Source organism: Bombus affinis, chromosome 7 (genome assembly GCF_024516045.1).
Source record: "Bombus affinis isolate iyBomAffi1 chromosome 7, iyBomAffi1.2, whole genome shotgun sequence".
NCBI lineage: Eukaryota > Metazoa > Arthropoda > Insecta > Hymenoptera > Apidae > Bombus > Bombus affinis.
The window spans coordinates 4,568,033-4,587,909 of record NC_066350.1 but is presented as its reverse complement, the minus strand read 5'-3'; the positions used below and the strand labels follow the sequence as shown (position 1 = coordinate 4,587,909).

At 30.4% G+C, this 19,877-nt stretch overlaps 3 protein-coding genes and 1 long non-coding RNA gene across 10 annotated transcripts; 2 read left to right on the top strand and 2 right to left on the bottom strand.

Moving 5' to 3' along the window:
* The first annotated feature begins 35 nt into the window (after positions 1-35).
* On the top strand, positions 36-3,797 carry LOC126918701 (mismatch repair endonuclease PMS2). 3 transcript variants are annotated; one of them, XM_050726904.1, is made up of 5 exons: positions 36-400; positions 1,378-1,537; positions 1,633-2,882; positions 3,026-3,314; positions 3,400-3,797. In XM_050726904.1, the coding sequence occupies exons 1-5, from the start codon at positions 314-316 to the stop codon at positions 3,723-3,725; spliced, it is 2,112 nt and encodes a 703-aa protein (XP_050582861.1). In that variant the 5' UTR covers positions 36-313; the 3' UTR covers positions 3,726-3,797. The 3 variants fall into 3 exon arrangements, with proteins under 3 accessions (XP_050582861.1, XP_050582863.1, XP_050582862.1); XM_050726906.1 differs by having other exon boundaries at positions 37-400; positions 3,026-3,275; positions 3,430-3,797; XM_050726905.1 differs by having other exon boundaries at positions 39-400; positions 3,026-3,275.
* A 719-nt stretch (positions 3,798-4,516) lies between these two features.
* On the bottom strand, positions 4,517-8,852 carry LOC126918704 (glutamate-rich WD repeat-containing protein 1). 5 transcript variants are annotated; one of them, XM_050726912.1, is made up of 5 exons: positions 8,420-8,852; positions 6,450-6,664; positions 5,701-6,219; positions 5,165-5,563; positions 4,517-5,038 (listed from the first exon to the last, which is right to left on the bottom strand). In XM_050726912.1, exons 3-5 carry the CDS (start codon positions 6,201-6,203, stop codon positions 4,549-4,551), a joined length of 1,392 nt encoding a protein of 463 aa, XP_050582869.1. In that variant the 5' UTR covers positions 6,204-6,219; positions 6,450-6,664; positions 8,420-8,852; the 3' UTR covers positions 4,517-4,548. The 5 variants fall into 5 exon arrangements, with proteins under 5 accessions (XP_050582869.1, XP_050582873.1, XP_050582871.1 ...); XM_050726916.1 differs by having other exon boundaries at positions 5,701-6,184; XM_050726914.1 differs by having other exon boundaries at positions 6,450-6,581.
* Positions 8,853-8,990: 138 nt separating this feature from the next.
* LOC126918706 (diphosphoinositol polyphosphate phosphohydrolase 1) lies at positions 8,991-11,075 on the bottom strand. The gene is made up of 3 exons (XM_050726917.1): positions 10,607-11,075; positions 10,321-10,476; positions 8,991-10,196 (listed from the first exon to the last, which is right to left on the bottom strand). Exons 1-3 carry the CDS (start codon positions 10,703-10,705, stop codon positions 9,900-9,902), a joined length of 552 nt encoding a protein of 183 aa, XP_050582874.1. The 5' UTR covers positions 10,706-11,075; the 3' UTR covers positions 8,991-9,899.
* Positions 11,076-14,605: 3,530 nt separating this feature from the next.
* Positions 14,606-17,125, top strand: LOC126918150 (uncharacterized). Its single transcript, XR_007711248.1, has 3 exons — positions 14,606-15,351; positions 15,485-15,717; positions 16,010-17,125. It is a non-coding gene; the product is annotated as an uncharacterized LOC126918150 (long non-coding RNA).
* The last annotated feature ends 2,752 nt before the right edge of the window (positions 17,126-19,877 follow it).

Below are 19,877 nucleotides of genomic sequence, written 5' to 3'. Positions count from 1 at the left end.
TATCGCGCCATAACATAATGTGGTTAGTTTTACTTACTTAACATTTTCATTTCGTCATATCCAATCAAATATGAGAATGTTATAAACACAAGTTAATTGAAAATAATTTAAATTTTGAGTAAACCTAGTTAAAATATTACACGTTAATTCTTACTTAAAAAATAAAGTTTTTATATTGAAACATTGTCAAAACGTAAAATTATTGACTTTTCTATAATACTTTACAGCTACAATGTAAGTAGGTACAGATGTTCCTACGACGTAGACAATAGATAACTAATCGAGTTTTCATTTACCTTCACATATATTGGTGATGGATGAACCAATATCATCGTCGGAAAAATCGAAGAAGATTAATGTTATAAGTAAACAAACAATTCATCAAATTTGTTCTGGTCAGGTGAGGTTAACCTACGAGTATATTAATATTCAACCTTTATATATTAACGTTATATATTCAATATGTAATATTAATTATTTTTTAGCAAATAAATATATGTTCTATTATTCTTAGTTATTTATTAAAATGTATAAGATTACCCTACTTTCACGTCTGTATCTTAATTAGTATAACATAATATTTCTTTTATAATTATAATTATATCATAAAAATGTCAGTATAGAACATGAAGTATCGTAGCTATGAACAGCTAAATATTTTAATATAATGCCAATTTTTAAATAATATTGAAAAATGTTTTAGACATAGTATATATGATTTTGGTTATATTGTATAAGAACAAGTTTTTTTAGTCATGTTTTGTAGAATACTGATACTTTTTAAGTAATTCAACTTGATTCAAATTAAATAAGATATTCTTTATATGGTATAATTGTGCTTTTAAATCTATTGCTCATTAAGTAATGTATTATCGATTTAAGTTTATTAAATAATTACATTATTTAACTATGGTAATGGTAATTATTATTATTTGTTCATTATAATGAGGCTTAAAAGCTACTACAGTTTCTATTAGAAACATCTATATTTTATATAATCATAATATAATAAAATATAACAAAATATAACATGATACATAATATATTATTGATTAACGTAATATAATATAATACAGCATACGTATCACAATATAATATATTGTAATATAGTATAGTGTATTTTAGATTTGACTTAAGTTCTACTAATTTAATTGTTAGGCTTATCTGTTTCCTGAAGTTTCTTTGGTTTTAGCTTGATTTAATATTGCCCCTGTTAGTCCCCCAGATAGAATTCTCATAGCTTCATGCAAGCCTTAATAAATTTTGTCAATTCCCATATTTACTTCTCATATATATTTTTATATATGATATATAATAATAGTTAGATAATATATATATGTATATATGTATATATGTATACGTAAAAAATTTTACTAGGTAATATTTGATCTTGCAACTGCTGTGAAAGAATTAGTAGAAAATAGTTTAGATAGTGGTGCTACATTAATTGATATTAAATTGAAAGATTATGGAAAGACATGTATCAGCGTCAGTGATAATGGAAGTGGTGTTTTAGAACAAGATTTTGAAGGATTAGGTACATATATGCATTCATATATCTGTGTATATTTAATATAGAAGAGAAGTTTCAAAATAATTAAGTAATATTTACATATATTTTTCTTTGATCAGGACTGAAGCATTATACTTCTAAACTTCGAGAATTCTCAGATTTAACAGAAGTGAGCACATTTGGATTTCGGGGAGAAGCTCTTAGTTCACTTTGTTCTTTAGCTGACTTAAGTATTGTTACAAGACATTCTACAAGCGAACATGGTTTTAAATTACAATTTGATCACAATGGTGCGCTGCAAAAAAAAGAACCATGTGCAAGAGAAATAGGAACTACTGTGCATATAAAAAATATATTTAAGTGCCTTTCTGTTAGAGCAAAAGAATTTCAAAGAAATCTTAAAAAGGAATATATTCGAGCTATTCAAATACTATATAGCTATTGCTTAGTTTCTACTAATACAAAAATAACATGCTCCAATTGTGTATCAGACAAATCCCCTAATCTTGTAATCAATACTGTTAGTCCCAGTAATATTTTAAGCAATATTAATTTAATATTTGGAAAAAAATCTTCAAATGGACTTATTAAAATTGAACTGTTACCTCCTGATGAAGCAACATTGCAAGAATATAACTTATCAAGTAATGTAGTTGTGGATTTTGAATGGGATTGCTATATTAGCAGCTGTGATCATGATATTGGACGTTCTGCTCCTGATAGACAATTTTTTTATGTAAATGGTCGACCATGTGATCTGACAAAAGTCAGTAAATTAATAAATCAAATTTATCATAAATATAATAATAAACAATATCCATTTATTTTTTTAAATTTGAAGTTAAATAAACACTCAACTGATATTAATGTAACTCCAAATAAGAGAGTCATTTTCTGTACACAAGAAAATTTAATTTTAGCAACTTTAAAATATAATTTATCATCTAGATGGGACAAATTACAAGGAAATTTGACTGCAAACCCTGTACCAGAATTAAGTTTTGGTGTAAAAAGAACAATTTCACCTACAAATGCTGATCGACCAATCAAAAGATTTCACAATTTAAATACAATATCAAAAATAGAACATACAGAAAAACAAAATATACAATGCATTAATAAAACTATTCAATATGATAATGATAATGATAATGTACAAAATAATATAACAACTAAAACAAAAATATTAGGTACCGTACAAATGCCAATTAGCATTCTGGCAATAAAACAACAACTTCAAGAAAAGCAAAATCTTTTATCGAAATGTGTGATTTCAAATACAAGGATCAAGTTTAAGGCACAGATGGATCAAAATTCAAATGCTGAAAATGAATTAAAAAAACAATTAACAAAAGATTCTTTTTTCGAGGTTATTTATATTTTATTGAATTATTGGATTCTATAAGTTTTAATTCTTTAGCACATCATCTATTATTTTGTATTTTATTATCTTATAAGTTTAACACGATAGTTATTTTCTTATACAGTTTCTATAAAAAGAATATTTTGCAGATGGAAATTATAGGTCAGTTTAATCTTGGTTTTATAATAACACGTTTGAAAGAAGATCTTTTCATTATTGATCAACATGCTACCGATGAAAAATATCGTTTTGAAAAGCTTAATAATGAAACTCAATTACGAACCCAAAAATTAATTATTCCTAAATTTTTAAATATTTCTCCACTTAATGAGACAATATTAATTGAACATCAAAAAACATTTGAAGATAATGGTTTTTTTTTTAAAATAGATTCTGAAGGTGAACAAAATAAATTAAAAAATGTTTTAATCGTCATAAGTAATTAGTACTTTTGGAAAAATGTATAATATATTTTTAATTTATTCAAATATAAATAAATATAGTTTCAAATATTTTGGTTTAGGTGAATCTGGTCATCGTGTGCAACTTACAGGTATACCAGTAAGTGGTCATTGGCAATTTGGACAAGATGACATCGAAGAATTGATTTTTCTTATTAGAGAAGGTGGTATAGAAAACCAAAAAAATAGTACATTTCGTCCAAGTCGAGTAAGACAAATGCTAGCATCAAAAGCTTGTCGCAAGGCAGTTATGATAGGTATGGCTCTTAATAACAATGACATGCATAAATTAATTACTCAAATGGCAGAAATGGAAAATCCTTGGAATTGCCCTCATGGTAGACCGACAATAAGACATTTGTTATCATTGAATCTTATATATAAATAAATTATATTTTATATTCTATGTATTATATGTATGTGTATATGAAATAAAATAAAAAATATATATATATATATATGTATAACGCAAAAGTGACACTAGTTACCAATGTCCAGCCCAATCCGTTATACAAATTATATTATATGAAACATGATATTTGCATACAGTGTACTTCTTTTATGATAGAATAAAAAAGGATTTTTGGAAATATGGATCTCAAAAAGGTAAAAAGGGGAAAAAGTTCTTTTTGAAGAATAACCATATCTCTATGTCCACTAGAGTCAAAGACGTGAAATTCGGCATATAAACTCCTTATTAAAAAAAAAAATAAACTTGTGTTTAAGCGTTTTTCGAAATTTCAGCTTCTAGAGAATGTTCAAATAGAGGATTATAAATATATATATATATTCAAATACTGTGGGCGAAACCGCGGACAATTAGTTAATAGTATGAAATATACTTATCTCTCATTTATTTATGATGCAAAAAAATAACATTTTTGACATTTGAAACCACTTTGAAATATGTAATATACAGGATGAGTCAAGGAAGAATGTCTTTGTTATTTGTCTTTATATCAAAAAACTATTAAGAAGAAACTAAATTATTTGAAAGCTTAGATATATATAATGGTGAGAAAAGATTTTCTTATGTGTCATGTTTTTACGGAATTTCGAAATCATCAATGTTTTTTAAATGGCACCATACATTTCTAATTTTATTGCATTGTAGCTAAAATGGAGATATTTATGAGCATGTTATTACAAGATACAAAAATTTCAAAATAATAGAAAGTATTTTATAAATATTGGACTTTTTATTGGGCAGATTATACACTAATTGTACGAAATACATTAAATCCCGAATGTGCCGTTGATATTACAGTACCAGGACATTGAGGATGCCAATGCAATTCTTTTATATCAGTTTGACCTTGATGTATAAATAACAATTGTGGCGGAAGTTCCTTTAATTCACTGTCTTCTATCTTTTCTGATTGATCGATTTCTATTGATAAATCCCATTGAGCAATTTGATCATCAGCTCCACCAGAAGCAAATACAGTAGCCTCTTGAGGATACCATTCTACTGTTGTAACAGGTGCAGTGTGTTGCTTAAATATGGCTAATGCTTTTGTATTACTAGCACTAAACTGCCGCAAATCCCATACACAAACCAAGCCATCATCACCACCAGATACAAGAAATTGATTTTCTTTACAATTCCATGAAATAACATTAATATCGGCAGTATGTGTACCAGCTGCTGTTAACATGCATGCAGACTGTGGACTTGCTCTTGTATCCCAAATTTTGATACTGTTAAAATTACAGTATAATTACAAAAGTATATTAAAAACTTGATATTAGTTATGGTATTAAAGTAAATAATAAAACGTATATTATCCTAATAGAAACTTATTAGAAATTTAATTAAGATCATACCTTTTATCAACAGAACATGAAGCCAGTACATGTCTTTCATTAGGTGACCACTGAATATCTTCAACACTGTATGGTGCATGTGAATTATAAGGTCGTTGATCCACATGCCAAGTTGAAGAATTACTAAAATGCCATATATGAATGTTACCCTTGCAATCACCAGAAGCTAACGTGCCTACTTCTGTTGGACACCAATCAAGTCCATATCCTTCTGAAAGATGTCCTTTAAAACTAAATAATGGTTTGATGTTCCCATCATTTTTCTTAGACTCCTTATTATATGCACGTAGCAATTCATCATTATCAAGTGCACTTAATTGTTTTTCCAAATCCCAAATATGTACACGTCCTAATTCACTCCAACTTGCTGCCAGAGCTTTATTACCAATTCTTTTATATCTATTGAAATAAATAAATACATTTTAACAACCAATGTTATTTTTTTAATTATTTATATTGAAAATTTACATTATTGGTAACTTTATGTTGGTAATTGGTATTATGGTTATTAAAAGACAATAAAAATATGTATTTACCTAACTCTATTAACACAGCCTTGATGCTTTATTGGTGCAACAGACAAAATTGGTATATTTGTATCACTTTCACTATGCAATTCATCATCATCTGATTCATCATCAGAATTATCTTCTATACCACATAGATTTTTCATTTTCATAACAAGGAGATTGTTGACATGTGTCTTGGCAGCTTGAGTTCCAGCCACAAGATATATATTCAATGGGTAATCTTCTCTATTATTACCCAAGTCATCTAAAATAATATCAAAACTAAGACAAGGAGCTCCGGATTGGGCATGATGTAACATTCGATATGCTGTCTTGTCCACAATAAGCTCTTCTCCACATTCTAAAGACTTTCCAGGAAGATATATCTCAGATTTATTATTTTCTACTTCATCACTTGCAATAGAATCCTCTTCATTACTATCACTGCTGCTTTCTTCCATATCCTCATCAACTTCACTCATTTGTTCACACTCCATTTCTTTAGAAATTTCTTTATAAAAAATAGTCATCTTAATAAAAATACATCTATAATTAGAAATAAAGAAAAATTTAAATAATCAAATACATATGCGAGTAATCTAACCTTAGTATGCAATAAAGCTATATATGTATGTATATAAATATAATGAATGTTTTTTGATATTAACATTTCTAACATAATATGTTAGTTCAACATATTATTTGAAAAAATTTGTGTGTTATAAAATATATGTGTTAACAAATTTATCGTTAATATAAAAAATTCTATAAATTACCTCTTACTACACACAGATTCGAAGCACGTGGAGGAAACAATATCCGAGAAACGCTTTATAGGTTATACGTTATATTAACCCTTAGAGTACTATGGGCGCATATAGGCGTCTGGCGACAGCTATCGGTGTGGACTAAGGACATATATATGCGTTTTCTGTAAGTGCCCGATATGGACTAAGGATGCATGTATGCGTTTTTCAATTTTTCCGAACACCTACGCAGAAGTAATACTATTACGTTTGTGTGAGATAAATATAAATGCATTCCTTAATAACGGCAATAAACAAATGCCAATAATGCCTCGTTATAACAGTTGTCTACCTGTTTCGCGGACAGTCGCATCTAATTATCAAGAAGAAAATGTGTTGTTTGTGTGAAAAATAAGGGAATGCAGAAAATGCGATGTCGGATTATGTATCGATAATTGTTTTGAAATTTTGCACACACAACTGAATTATTAACTTGTGTTATATTTACTAAATTTAGTTTTCTAGTTTATCGTTTTCTAGTTTATTACCCAAATTCTAGTTAACTGTAAATTTCAATGTTTATAATAAATAATTAATACTAAAAAAATAACGCTCTGGAATCATTTAATCTCGTGCAAAAGAATTACTATAACTTATTACGATTTGCGCTTTGAATAGTCAATCAATAGAGTTCAGTCTAACGAAAAAGTATAAAGTAAAGTAGCTGCGCGCCGTCCGTACGGACCGCATAGGCCGCGAGTATTCAGCACTCTAAGGGTTAAAGAGTAATAGAGAGTAGGGAAATCGTCGGTTGCCGCCGATGCTTATGGATTTGAATTTATATCAATATAGCATATATTATATAACATATAATAATATATAAGAAATATATTATATAAATATATATAATATTGTATAACGAAGATCACCGAAATCTCAGAAGACGTAATGGTTCTACAATTTCACAAAACTATGAAATAAAAAATGTAAATGTTTAAAAAATGGCGTTAATAGTAGTATTATTTACATACTATATAATCATTTTTTACTTAAAGCAAATGTAATAACATTTTCGTTCGAAAAAAATCATCCAAATGTTTATATAGTTATTTAAATTCACCAATAGAACCAATTGAAAACATAAAACATAATTAAAAAAATTTTTGTTGTTGTTAACATGTTTTTTCTAAATCTGTACCTTGTACATATAACTAATTTATAAATATAATTATTATACAAAAGTCTCTCTGAAAACACTGTTGAAATAATCAACCTCCTTCAGGTCGGCACGGCGAAACTATGTACTTTTCTTTAAATTTAGTTTTTTATTAATAATCATTACATTTTTTAAAAAAGTAGGAAACGAATTTATCTACAAGTGGCGAACATAAGTATTAGTATATCTACTTAACATATTTATCAGATAATTATAACAAATTTTACTTTATTTCGGCTATTTACATACAAATGGAATAATAGATTTATAATAAATTAACTAGAAAATAAAAGCAATGGAAAGCACGTAATTTATAAAATATGTCAATAAATGCCCTAGTACATGGTATGTACTACATACTTAAGGCTGGCTGTCTATGTTTACTCTGGCAGTGCTTCGTTGCTGTGCGTACGTTTCTCCTCTATTTGCGTTCCCGTAAGAATTCCCCCTTTTTGGATACATAGAATTAGATGTATAAAGGCAAGTAAAAGCTTTTACTAGTGATTCTTCAAATAAATTCTCGGTTCCATGTGCATAAAGGATGAAGTATTTACTAGAAATAGTACTTACTTAAGATTTACCATCATTTACTACCAAATACTAGTAAAAAGTTATACATAAAAGTAAAAGCTTTTACTAGTGATTATTCAAATAAATACTCGGTTCCGTGTGCGTAAAGGATGAAGTATTTACTTAGGATTTACCATCATTTAATACCTAGTACTAGTAAAAGGTTATGCATAAGAAATCTAGTATTTGTCTTTTACGTGTACTTAATACTTACAAGTATTTGTTTATTTTTATGCATATGGCACATGATATCACATTACCGGATTATCCCCACTGCCACCTTATAGTTACGTCACATTATGTGCATGATTACGAATTACGACACGGTACGACACGGTCTCACTTTTCACCGGTACGAGGTACGATTTGAGTCATATAGTTGCACGTCGCATTGTAGCACATTTCTTCGCGCCGTGCATTAGCACGTTTCTCCAAAATCACCGGGGATGATAGTGCAGCTATTGGCCACGAGAGGCTCTTATTTTTAATGTCCATTTTTTGGCAGACTTTTTTAACATTGCTCTGATGATCTCCCGACTCATCTTTGATTATACATTCGTATCGGTACCACCAAATATGTACACATATTCATTAAAATAACCATTCTATGTACTAAAATTTTTACAATATTTTTTACTGTGGTTTATTGACAACTTTTTGTGCGAATCAATTTGCAATAATACAAATTAATGACAATAACTGTGAAATTATAATATTTAACTGCTGACATTTAGAAAGTCATACAAAATTTAAATACATAATTGCACAAAAGAAAATCTACAAAATTTGTAGTGTACCCACGTATTTATATTTCGTTTTACATCAAATAGTTTTCATATTAGCCTTTTTTAATGATTTATATAGAGAAAAATTTTACTTTCTTTAAACATATATTCTAAACAATCCCTAGTGTAATTCTGGAAATGATTCAGTTTGTAAACTAATATAGTGACCATAGTATGTAAAATGTTATAATTGTCATATAAACAAATTTAAGTTGTTATTCTTATCACATATCAACAAAACTCTTTTTCAAAACAAACTGTTCAGATACAGATATGTTTCATTATGATATTTATAATATTCTTTGAATATATTTAAACAACATGAGAGAAATATTCTAATTGTGAAATTTCTTTCCTTTTGCATAAAACACCATCCACTTTACGTATGAAAATTATGTGCTTATTTATATATGAAATATAAGCATTATTTTCCCCACAAAATTATGATAAAAATGAAAACTAAGTTGAAGAAACTGCTCCTTTATGGATCAGTTTATTAACTAATTTATGTGAATAAGTATAACGTCGATAATAGCAAAGACAATAATAATAATAATAATAATGATTGCTATTATGATAATAATAATAGTATTCGTAATAATAGTAGTATTAATAGTAGAATAGCAGTATCAATGACAATAGTAGTAGTAGTAATAGTAATAATGGTAGTAATTGTATAATAGTAGTACTAGTAGTTATAATAACAAGTTCCACTGCAATTGTACTACAAATAACAAACAGAGAAGAATGAAAAAAGAAAAGGAAAGGAGAATATACAAATGGTGTCATTTTACATATAAAATACAACTTTATATATAGTGATTGCTGTAACTGTACGAAAGGAAAGGAGCAGCAACAAATATCTAACACTTGATAGCAATTAATCACGCAAATGGATGGTATTTAATATTAGCTGTGTTTGTTAAGGTGAGGATTGTTACTAGAATTATTCATTAGCTGAATAGATGTTACAGTGGTATGTGAATGATTAGATGGTGAAATATTGGGATTATGTCGAGGATTAGTATTGTGGAGGCTGTGTATATAAGAACGCTGGACGGGCTTGTGCTGAGCAAGCTGAAGCAAGGCCTCTGGTATAGAGAACCACTTTCGCTTTCGACCAATAGCACGTGAATCTTCCCATTCTGGCAGCTCTTCGGTTACCTGCATAACCCATACTTGTGTTCTATGCTTATGTTCCACATTCTATAAAGAAAAGTTATTTTGACCATTCATACTTCTTCGGGCAACTCTATTCTTAGAATACATTAGTTGCGTTTTGATTATATTTATGCAAGTAATTGTGTTCTATATACGAGCACATTAGCACCTCGAATATGCCAAGACATCTGCCTAATTGTCCTAAAACACCAGCCTCTTCTCGAACTTCTCTTAATGCCGTTACTGCAGGTTCTTCTTCTGGTTCAACACCCCCACCAGGTACTATCCAACTATCAGGTCTTCGACTGGATGTAACCAAGAGTACCTACATTATAAATTATATAAAAGTGTAATTTCTATTTATTTTATATAATAAAAATAAAATATAACTGATATTAAAATAAGTATACTATATTAATAAAAGGAATAATATCAACTGCCATCTGCTGGCTTACCTCATCTTCCAGATCGTTTTTGACGCAGATGCATGCAGCTCTACGTCTATAACCTTCTGAATCGTAAATACGGGTTGAGTTTGGTTTTTCCTTGACCATGATCGATTATTAAAGTTATGAAATTATGCCATAAATTCATATTTGTCAGACGGCCAGATAGGCCAATCTGTACACTTGCATTGTTTTAACGTTGCTTGAAGCCGACATATCATCGACATAGAATTAACAAGCGAGCTCTAATTGCTCACATAACTTATTTAAGAAGTCTGTTTTACGTCCGAATAAGAGGACGATTCTTTACCTAAATAATGCTATATTACGATAACACTAGCAATGTTGTCCTTACTGAAACTTGCTATAACCTCAAAACTTACTATATTCACTACACAAGTAACTCCATCTAGACTACAGTGTAGTACATGATCATAGTCATAGTGTCATAGGCATATGACAGATCAGAGGAAATGAGAGTGCACACAGTGCTTACGCTCGCGCCCGTAAGTTAAGTTTTCTCCTGGTGCAAGTGCTGCACCAAGCGGTCAAGTGTTACAAAAGTTAAAAGATAGATCTAACATCTTATGAGACTTTGTAATGTTTCATCTGTGACCTGTGGTCACTGAAATACCGATCGTGTAAAAAATTATACGTTTTGTTATGCCCTCTACGATTTAGAGTGATAAGTTTAAGAATTGTAGTGAGCCCTACTACCGACGAGGTACAGAATAGATGTGACATTCCGTCGTTTTTTATTTTTTCGTGTCTCACATTTTGAGATTATACAACGTTATCAATTCAGCATAATAGTGGTTTGAATTGAAACTAAATTTCCCTATGAAATTACAAATAAGGTACAGAACAGGATATTTTGTGCATGAAGTATAGAATTCTATATTTTTGCAATATATCCTTAATTGTACTCTTATCATTATTATATTCTATTATATTCTTAATGTTTTTTAAATTTTAATGCGTTCTGACTATAGTAGTTTTAAAGACATGTTTGTATAATAATTATATTGTAAAAAATAAATATGGATTATACATTATTGAAGGTAGAATTAAATTATATTTGTTAATATATATATATAACAGAAGGTTAAGTACATTAATCACTATAGAATTACCTTTAATTGTAAAGATTATTGTATAATTTTTCTAATTTAATCAACAAATAGGTTTTTTAAAGCGAATTCGAATATCTTATCATTTATCCTTAATTCTATCCACCTTCCATTTTCCTTCCTTGTCTTTTTCACAAATTAAAATAAGTGAATCGTAAAAAATTCAGAAAAATTGCCACCTTTTACGCTATCATGTTCTCCTCCAATCGAAAACGCTAAGATCTCTATTAAATGCACCCTAGTATGTTACCAACGAAACAATCCACCGTGACCTCAAGATACCTACAGTCAAAGATGAAATACACAAGTCCAGAAGCAGATATAACACAAGAGTCAACAATCACCACAACCCATTGGTCGCCGAACTACTGGACACGACGGACCAGATCCACAGACTAAAAAGAAAATACCCTCTAGATTAAATCCTTAGTTTCTACTAGAACCAACAATATAAAACTATTATAATCCATGTCATTGTATCACGCCAAATTAAGTTACTGAAAATTCTCAACGAGAATTGATTGTAAATATTCTAATAAATAAAAAAAAAAAATGTTCTCCTGATACGAAATCACAAAAACGATCCAAAGTTCTGAATATATCACTTCCAAGAATAGGTGAAATTGTGTTGCCTTCTTTGTTATCATATTCTTCTGATACAAACTCGCAAAAGCGGTCGAAAAATTGTTCGAGGCACCAAAAATTTCAACCAAGAAATTCCTGGCATATGACGTTATTTCAAAGACTCCAAGAATCTCACAGTTCAGACACACCGGATTACCTAGTGATAGGCGCGAAGCAGGGCTTTGTGATGTCTAAGATATATATGTATATCGTACGTCGGGTCGTCTATGTAAATATCTTCGAGGATGGGGAGATGTGTGCCTATCGGCTATAGTTTCCGCGGAATTAGAGAAGACGCTACCGTGTGGATTTCTAATATACCGATCGTATCAAGAGATTCCATCTTCTCTATGACAGGCGTTACAATACGAGTGTCTCCTATTACTCTGAGCGGTTCTAGGATTCCCAGAGGATAGCGGTTTATGACAGCGGAATCGTATAGTTCGCGAAGAAGTTTCCGCAATTCATGTTTACGACGCGTCTTCGGCATCGAGTTGTTACTGAAATTGACTTAACAAAGAAGGGAGCTAACAAAGGCCCAGATTCATGACTAACGAATGGATTTCGTTCAAGAGTTACGAGCAGTGGTCCTCTCTGTAACTCAAATTTACGAGTACACTGAATCTATAATTTCGATTTGTCTCTATTTGCTCAATGCCAAAAAGAAATGGACTTAAGAAATGAATAGAATATTTAACTATTAATAAGAACTTATATTTAAAACTTTGTATTCAGTACTAAAGAATATAAGACTGATACGATTATTATAAATCTTATATACTATGAAATATACCAATAATAGGTTGTCCCGTAAGTTCTTTCGTTTTATAAGAAAATAATAGACGCACAACATTTTTTGTTTATATTATTTTATTGAATTATGTATGATCCATTTTGTAGTGTGTACTACTATACGGTAACGCTAAGAATTGAAAACGTAATGGAAATAGTAATGGAAGTAATAACGAGAGATTTCGTAACGAAAAGATAAAGATATAGGATCTCAGTGGTTCCACACTAGCATAGACAGGAACCTATTTACTTCCATGTACCATTGATAAATCTCAATAAAATAGGTTTCTTCGTTAGTTGGTAAGATAGGGAATTTCTTTGCCCTGTAGTTGGCACGGCACACTTTTGAAGTTTGCTTCATTATTTACTTTACTTCACTATCTATATATTATTTTATCACACTGCATACATATTTCAATTATTCTAATTTGTTACCAGCGTAAATTTTTGCTAATAAGCAGCTAGAGGTAAGAGTTCGGAGGCGTGGCGAGCGCAGAGGAAAATTTTGTCTAAGTTTATTATAAAGTTTAGATTCGCGTTAAAAGGTTGAAGTGTTTAAATAAATAAGTTAAATTCTGTTAATATAAAAGTAAAGTATTTGTTTGTTTAAAATAAGCAGCAATATCCTCAAAATAATTACTCAATGACCTCTTCAGATGAAAAAATAACATTGTACAAAATGATGATATGCATAGTCGATAAAGTTGATTATATTATTAACATATAAAAAAGATAAATCACACACATGTACTCATATATAAAAATTCTTAAACATTAATTTTGAGTGAGCTGAGATTTAAGTCAAATATAGAATTTTAATCATTGGGTAATTATTTTATCAAACAGGTTATTTCAACAATATTGATTTTATCTACTACACTTTATGTTGGAGATATATCTAATATATTACATAATGAATGATATCTATTATATATGCTATAATATTATATACATTAAATTCTTGCGTGTAAATACATATTACATCTAAATAATTGTCAATGTAATCTGCAATTTTGCACTTTTAATTATATATTCATAATGATTTTTATATTAACATTAATAATAACATTATACCAAGATATTAATAGTAAAATTGTTATGAAATTTATTAAAATTATTATAATATTGAATGTATATATTTCTTTCTTAATATTGTGTAGTTAAGATCACAGATGAGTATACAGCGTCCTATTCTTAGTCAATGGTAAAACTTACGATCTATATATAAAATAAAAAGAATATAATTACAATAATGGTTTATCATAATAAATAAAATTATTAAATCGTAATAAATTTAATAATCTCGCCTTTATAAACTGCTGGGGCATTGTTTCATTTATAATGAAGTCATCGGCTTAATAACTTTAAAAGAATATGAATTTATCGTATTGGTAATTCCAGATATTCCATTGTACGTATATATATGTATATATTTAAAACGTTCTATATTATTCACATGCACAATCTATTAATAAGTCATCTGTATTGACTTTAGATCTATGTGTAGATAGCGAAACGATCACAGTATTGTACGCGTGAGTAGTTAATAATATGCACCGAGATTAAGTGTGCAAGCCGTAGAGGCATTGCAAATGACACTGATTGGTTACAGATCCTCGCGATCTCTGCCGCAGCGGGAGGGAAGGGGAGGCATTGTGATAGTCGAAAATGGTCGGAGGACCAGAAGGGATGGGAAGATTGCCGAAGGACGCTCCTTTCAGTCGAGAAACAAACGGTAGTGGGGAACTTGGATACACGTGTGACTTCCTTCCCCTTCTTTCTTTGACCTGCTCTATCTGTTTCTCTCCTTATAATCGCAGTACATCGATATTTCTCTCTCACTTTCAAACATGTCTCTTTATACGCACTATTAAATCATTACCGCGACCCTTGTTTCCCACCTTCCTGGAAGATACCGGGAGGCGTTTAAGTGGTTTTAATATTCTGTACCTACTACAACAAAATTGAAGAATTTTGAGTAATATCGTTAATAATTCCAGATCTACTATATTTAAATCATGTATGTACATTGCACAAAATGTTCTTTCTTTACATGTGTGTCACTTATAATGTATTAAATATGAATGCATTTAACATGTAACATTTAAAAATATTATTTCTAATATGACACGGAGCACCATAAAATGAAAGTGAAAGCATAAAGTAAAAGACATATTAGACGGTCGAATCAGGTGTGGCTGAAAAATTGTAAGCAGTATATAACAATGTATAATTAGAAATAAATTTCCGTTCCTTCTTTTTAGCCAGACGATGTCATAGAATTTCGGTCGTTTAAATAACATGTTAAAATTCTTATTGCGCAATATGCCGATGCTTTTAGGTCGTCATCTGTAAAATGAAAGAAAAAGAAAGATGGATAAAATGGAAGAGAGGTGAAGAAGAGCGAGAGAGAACTGTTATTTTAATTTCTACTATTCTTTTCATGACGTACGAGATTTTTCTCATGACCTATTGGTAGCGTCAGTCACGGAAAAATATGCCGTGACGCCGTTTGACTACATTAGACACGCGCCAAATACTTCAAAACGAACACGTGCGGTTTTAAATTCTATTGTAAGAATAATAGAACGCCTTAATATCGTTTCTAAGAATATCTAAGATATGAGATCTATCCTATTTTCGACGACAGATCTAAATGTAATTGTTAATAGAAAACAAATTGTGTATAATAAAATAAATTATCAAAGCATGATAATTTTAAGAAAGGAACGTTCAATAATTTACTTTATCACGGTACACAAGGCAATAGAGCAAAGTATTATAATTTAACGACATCATAAATAACTACAATAGTTATCTTTACAGCAGTTTACTTCCATTCTTTCTTTTTTCTCTTTTTTTTCAGACAGCTGGACTACCTGGTACGGTTAGCTGAATATTAACGGTCATCATTTTCGAAATAACCGGAAAACGTACCGACAGCTGATTTCTCAATGTAGAAGGAATGACATCGCTTCGATGATATGCGGTTCCACAAACCGATGCTTTTCATATGTCGTTAAAATTACCGGGGATCTCTTTGATAAGATCGACATGGCGTTCGTAATCGACGTGTCGTTAGAGAAACTTTAATTCTTCGGTTACTCTGACATTTAGCATTCAATTTGGAAAACTTTCTACAAGATTTGTGAGAAATTGTGGGATCAAAAGGAATAATTATTGCAAACATATTGGAACCATACAAGTTCTTGTCCAGAATATTATTGTATCTATTCAGTATTAAGTTATAGCTTCAATATTAATTATATTCTTTTCCTCCCTCCCTCTATGTTTGAGAGTTTTTATTTCTATATTATTTTAAATATTTCCAAAGATATTAGACAAATATATAGATGAATATCTTTGAGAAATTTGATTGTATTTTCTACATAACTTTTGGATGTTGGTGCCCTGTCTGGAAAAACATAATTTTATGAAATATTATTGAACGCGCATAACACAGACACACACTATGTGCACACTTGCAGACATTGAATTCACAAACTAAACATACATATACACTCTCTATACTACACGAAGTACAGGTCCGACTATGCAGTTCTTTGTGATGTACCTTGAGTTATTCCAATACCGGCGGCTCACTTTTCATTTCAAGTGCGATAAAATGACAAAGAAAATCGTACATCAAGTTCTTTGAGGCCATTGTAAAAGGCAGACTTTGCTTTATGGAGGATTCTTAAATGAACTTCGAAGAAAATTTTTTAAATTCCATGCAATCGTTTGCATATGTAAAATTTTCGAAATCAATAATAGTCTGAGAAAACGAAGACAGCGTCACGAAAGAGTAAACTTGAAGCTTTAGTTGTTTAAAATGAATCAGGCCATGTCATTGGTTGTTTTACAAAGTTACATCGATTTGGATATCGATAATTTTTCGTAGAGAATTTAATGATCTCTTAATTTTGTACGCCAGTATAATAAGAGTATTTACCATTAGAATATAATAACTTACATAAACAAATATATACAGTGCACATAATATCATAAATATTATACGTATGTAAAACGAACTAGAGCAACATTAAGATATTAGTTACGTATTTCAAGTTGCTAATGAGTTCATAAATTTCAAATTGTTCTTTGTTTTAAGGACATTTTGAAATGCAGAATAGATAAAATTGTGGAACCTGTAATTGAATGTCCACCTTTTTTCAAGATGGATATTTCCAAAGGCAAGTTTATTATTTTTTAATATGAAAATTAATTTCAATATTAAGATTATAATTTTTCATTCCTAGGAAAATCTGCCTCATAAATCTGCTTCATAAATCTGCGGGTTAAGAAAACATGTCCAAATTTTATTTAAGGGTCAATGCCCCTTTCAGTCTGGGAAAGCGCTCTAGAGCCAAGGGCTCGTGTTTTGACACCTCACAGGCGCGAGAAACGGCGAAATTCTATGAAGCACGCGCGTCCTGCTTTGCTTTCCCGCGGAACCTTTCGGAAGATCTCATTCGAAGTGGGGATGCACGTGCCATGGCTTTTGTTATCGAGATTGTCGTAATGTCGAAGCTCAAGGCGCGTGCATGAGGATCGTGCATCTGCGCACGCGCGACCGTGTTGCTTGCAACCATGAGGGGGGATAACATGGCGGTACTCGATCGCCGTTAGTCGATGTACGGACACCGGTAGATTTGGATCGTTTTTTCAAATTATTTAGAATGAAAAGTGGTTGTGACTGAAAAATCCACAAACAGCCCGTGCCATTGTCGTTTTGCCCGCTATGAACCGATTTAATATTCGTTGTTTCGATTGGAAAATACGAACGATTCGTGTGTGTCGATCATAAAGACTTATTGCACGCGTTAAGTGACGTTTATGAGAGTTTGCTCTGACACCGGTCAGAAGCGCGGTTTGAGAGTCTGTTGCCGAGTAAATTCAATCGTCACGATACGAAAGTGATTTTATAACTGAACCGTTTAAACAGCTTCAACTCTGAGGTGATTGACAAGAGAAACAAAACGGTGAATCTTGTCGACCATTTGAATTTGTTTTGAAATCATTGGTACCGCATCGTAAGAATATCCTGTAAAATCGGTGAGTTATCACATGATATAAAATATTTATGTAGTTCTATATCTACACGTATAATTGTATCTATATATAATTGTACCTCTCACTTGGTAACTAAGCATTGCACGTTTCGATGAAACATTTCGGTTATCACTATTTATTCTTTAATTTATTTGACCTATCATATGTGATTAAAATTAAAAAACCTGAAAGTTTCTGAACCAAAATTTTACATATAACCTATATTTTAAACTTTAATACAATATAATTAGTATATGCTATATGCAGTTGTCAATAAAGAATCGTCAAATTGTCGATTCATCAGTACAACCAAGTTTACTATATTTTCTATCATATTTTATTATTCATTCAAATTATAACTTGTTAAACAAATGGATATACTATAATATCCTTTAAATGCAATATATCTTTTTATAAGATATTAAGGAAAATAATACAGTAGGTAATATGTTGACGTAAGTTTTGCTATGCGGTGGCATTTATAATGTGAAATAAATAATATATTCATTGCATCAACAGAACTAGTATAGTTCTATAGCCGAATAAGATTTTATATAGTAACTATAGTACGTTGATGTCGCCACGTGCGATCTATTTAAGTCAGTTTCCTGTTGTAAATAATAATTCTTGACACAGCGATTATTTGTTCATAAATTCAGAACTTTTAAGTGATAACTCTTAGCAAACGCATCATATTTAGTTTATTGTGTAAAATCTGTAAATAGGTGCCTTTAATGTATAAGAATAAGTTCCAGTGACGGTGTTGAAACTTATTAATCTATTTAAGATGGTTATTTCATATACCGTAATGTTAATTATTAATGTAGCTATTTAATATAATTTCTTTTTCCAAATACTCCGACTTAACAGGTATCTTTCAAATAATTGATATTAATTATATTTTTAAAAATTCTTGTAATCTCAACGTTTTCAGTTCTAAGAAATCTTAAATTTCAATTCCGCTTTTGCTGTACGAATCACGGAAAGGAGTATTGAAAAATCGCTGTTATTGCAGGAATGTTTCAAGAATGGGCAAACACGCATTATCGAACAGTCGTATGTTTCTATCAGATCAGCCATTCGGTCACTCTTTAATTGCGCAATTGATCAGCGAAGCATACGATTCTGCTCTAAACTTAAACCCGCGTTGTGTTGTCTCGATCTCCTGTCGGATCCGAGGTGTCCTGAAAAGCGAAGCAGCCCACGCTTCATCTTACTTGAGTACTTATTTTAGCCTCGAACTTGTAAAACGTACGCCGATATACGTGATCACACGTGGACGACATTTACACATGGAGTATAACGAGGGCTAGAAAAGTACTTACGGGAAGGTCAGCGAGAATTTCAATTTCTGCGTTCAATTCTTTTTTTATAGCAACGTCGTGCATCATATACTTACAAACGACGCGCATTTGCTCGATTTTTGATACGAGTTTAACAGGTCTCTGATATATATTAAAAAGGCGGATTGACGGAAGTTTTAAGACTTACCTAGGGCAAATTCGACGAATTTTTAATGTTGGGTAATGTTTCAGCTTGAGAATATTTGAAAAAATAAAATTAAAGTTAAAATTTTGTGAGTTTATTGGTTGAGAATGTAGCATTCAAATAAATCGAGTTCAATTGAAGATGTGTAAACTTATTTTTACTAAGTATTTGTTATATATTTAATACGTTATTTA

Bases quoted from the DNA above. Each gene is read 5' to 3' on its own strand.
- LOC126918706 (XM_050726917.1), bottom strand. From the start codon at position 10,705: ATGGTCAAGGAAAAACCAAACTCAACCCGTATTTACGATTCAGAAGGT. The intron at 10,477-10,606 runs GTAAGCCAGCAG...TTTATAATGTAG, and splicing joins AAAACGATCTGGAAGATGAG to GTACTCTTGGTTACATCCAG. The intron at 10,197-10,320 runs GTGCTAATGTGC...TTTTCTTTATAG, and splicing joins GATGTCTTGGCATATTCGAG to AATGTGGAACATAAGCATAG.
- LOC126918704 (XM_050726912.1), bottom strand. From the start codon at position 6,203: ATGACTATTTTTTATAAAGAAATTTCTAAAGAAATGGAGTGTGAACAA. The intron at 5,564-5,700 runs GTAAATACATAT...TTATTTCAATAG, and splicing joins GGCTGTGTTAATAGAGTTAG to ATATAAAAGAATTGGTAATA. The intron at 5,039-5,164 runs GTATGATCTTAA...TAATTTTAACAG, and splicing joins TCATGTTCTGTTGATAAAAG to TATCAAAATTTGGGATACAA.
- LOC126918701 (XM_050726904.1), top strand. From the start codon at position 314: ATGGATGAACCAATATCATCGTCGGAAAAATCGAAGAAGATTAATGTT. The intron at 1,538-1,632 runs GTACATATATGC...TTCTTTGATCAG, and splicing joins ACAAGATTTTGAAGGATTAG to GACTGAAGCATTATACTTCT. The intron at 3,315-3,399 runs GTAATTAGTACT...ATTTTGGTTTAG, and splicing joins AAATGTTTTAATCGTCATAA to GTGAATCTGGTCATCGTGTG.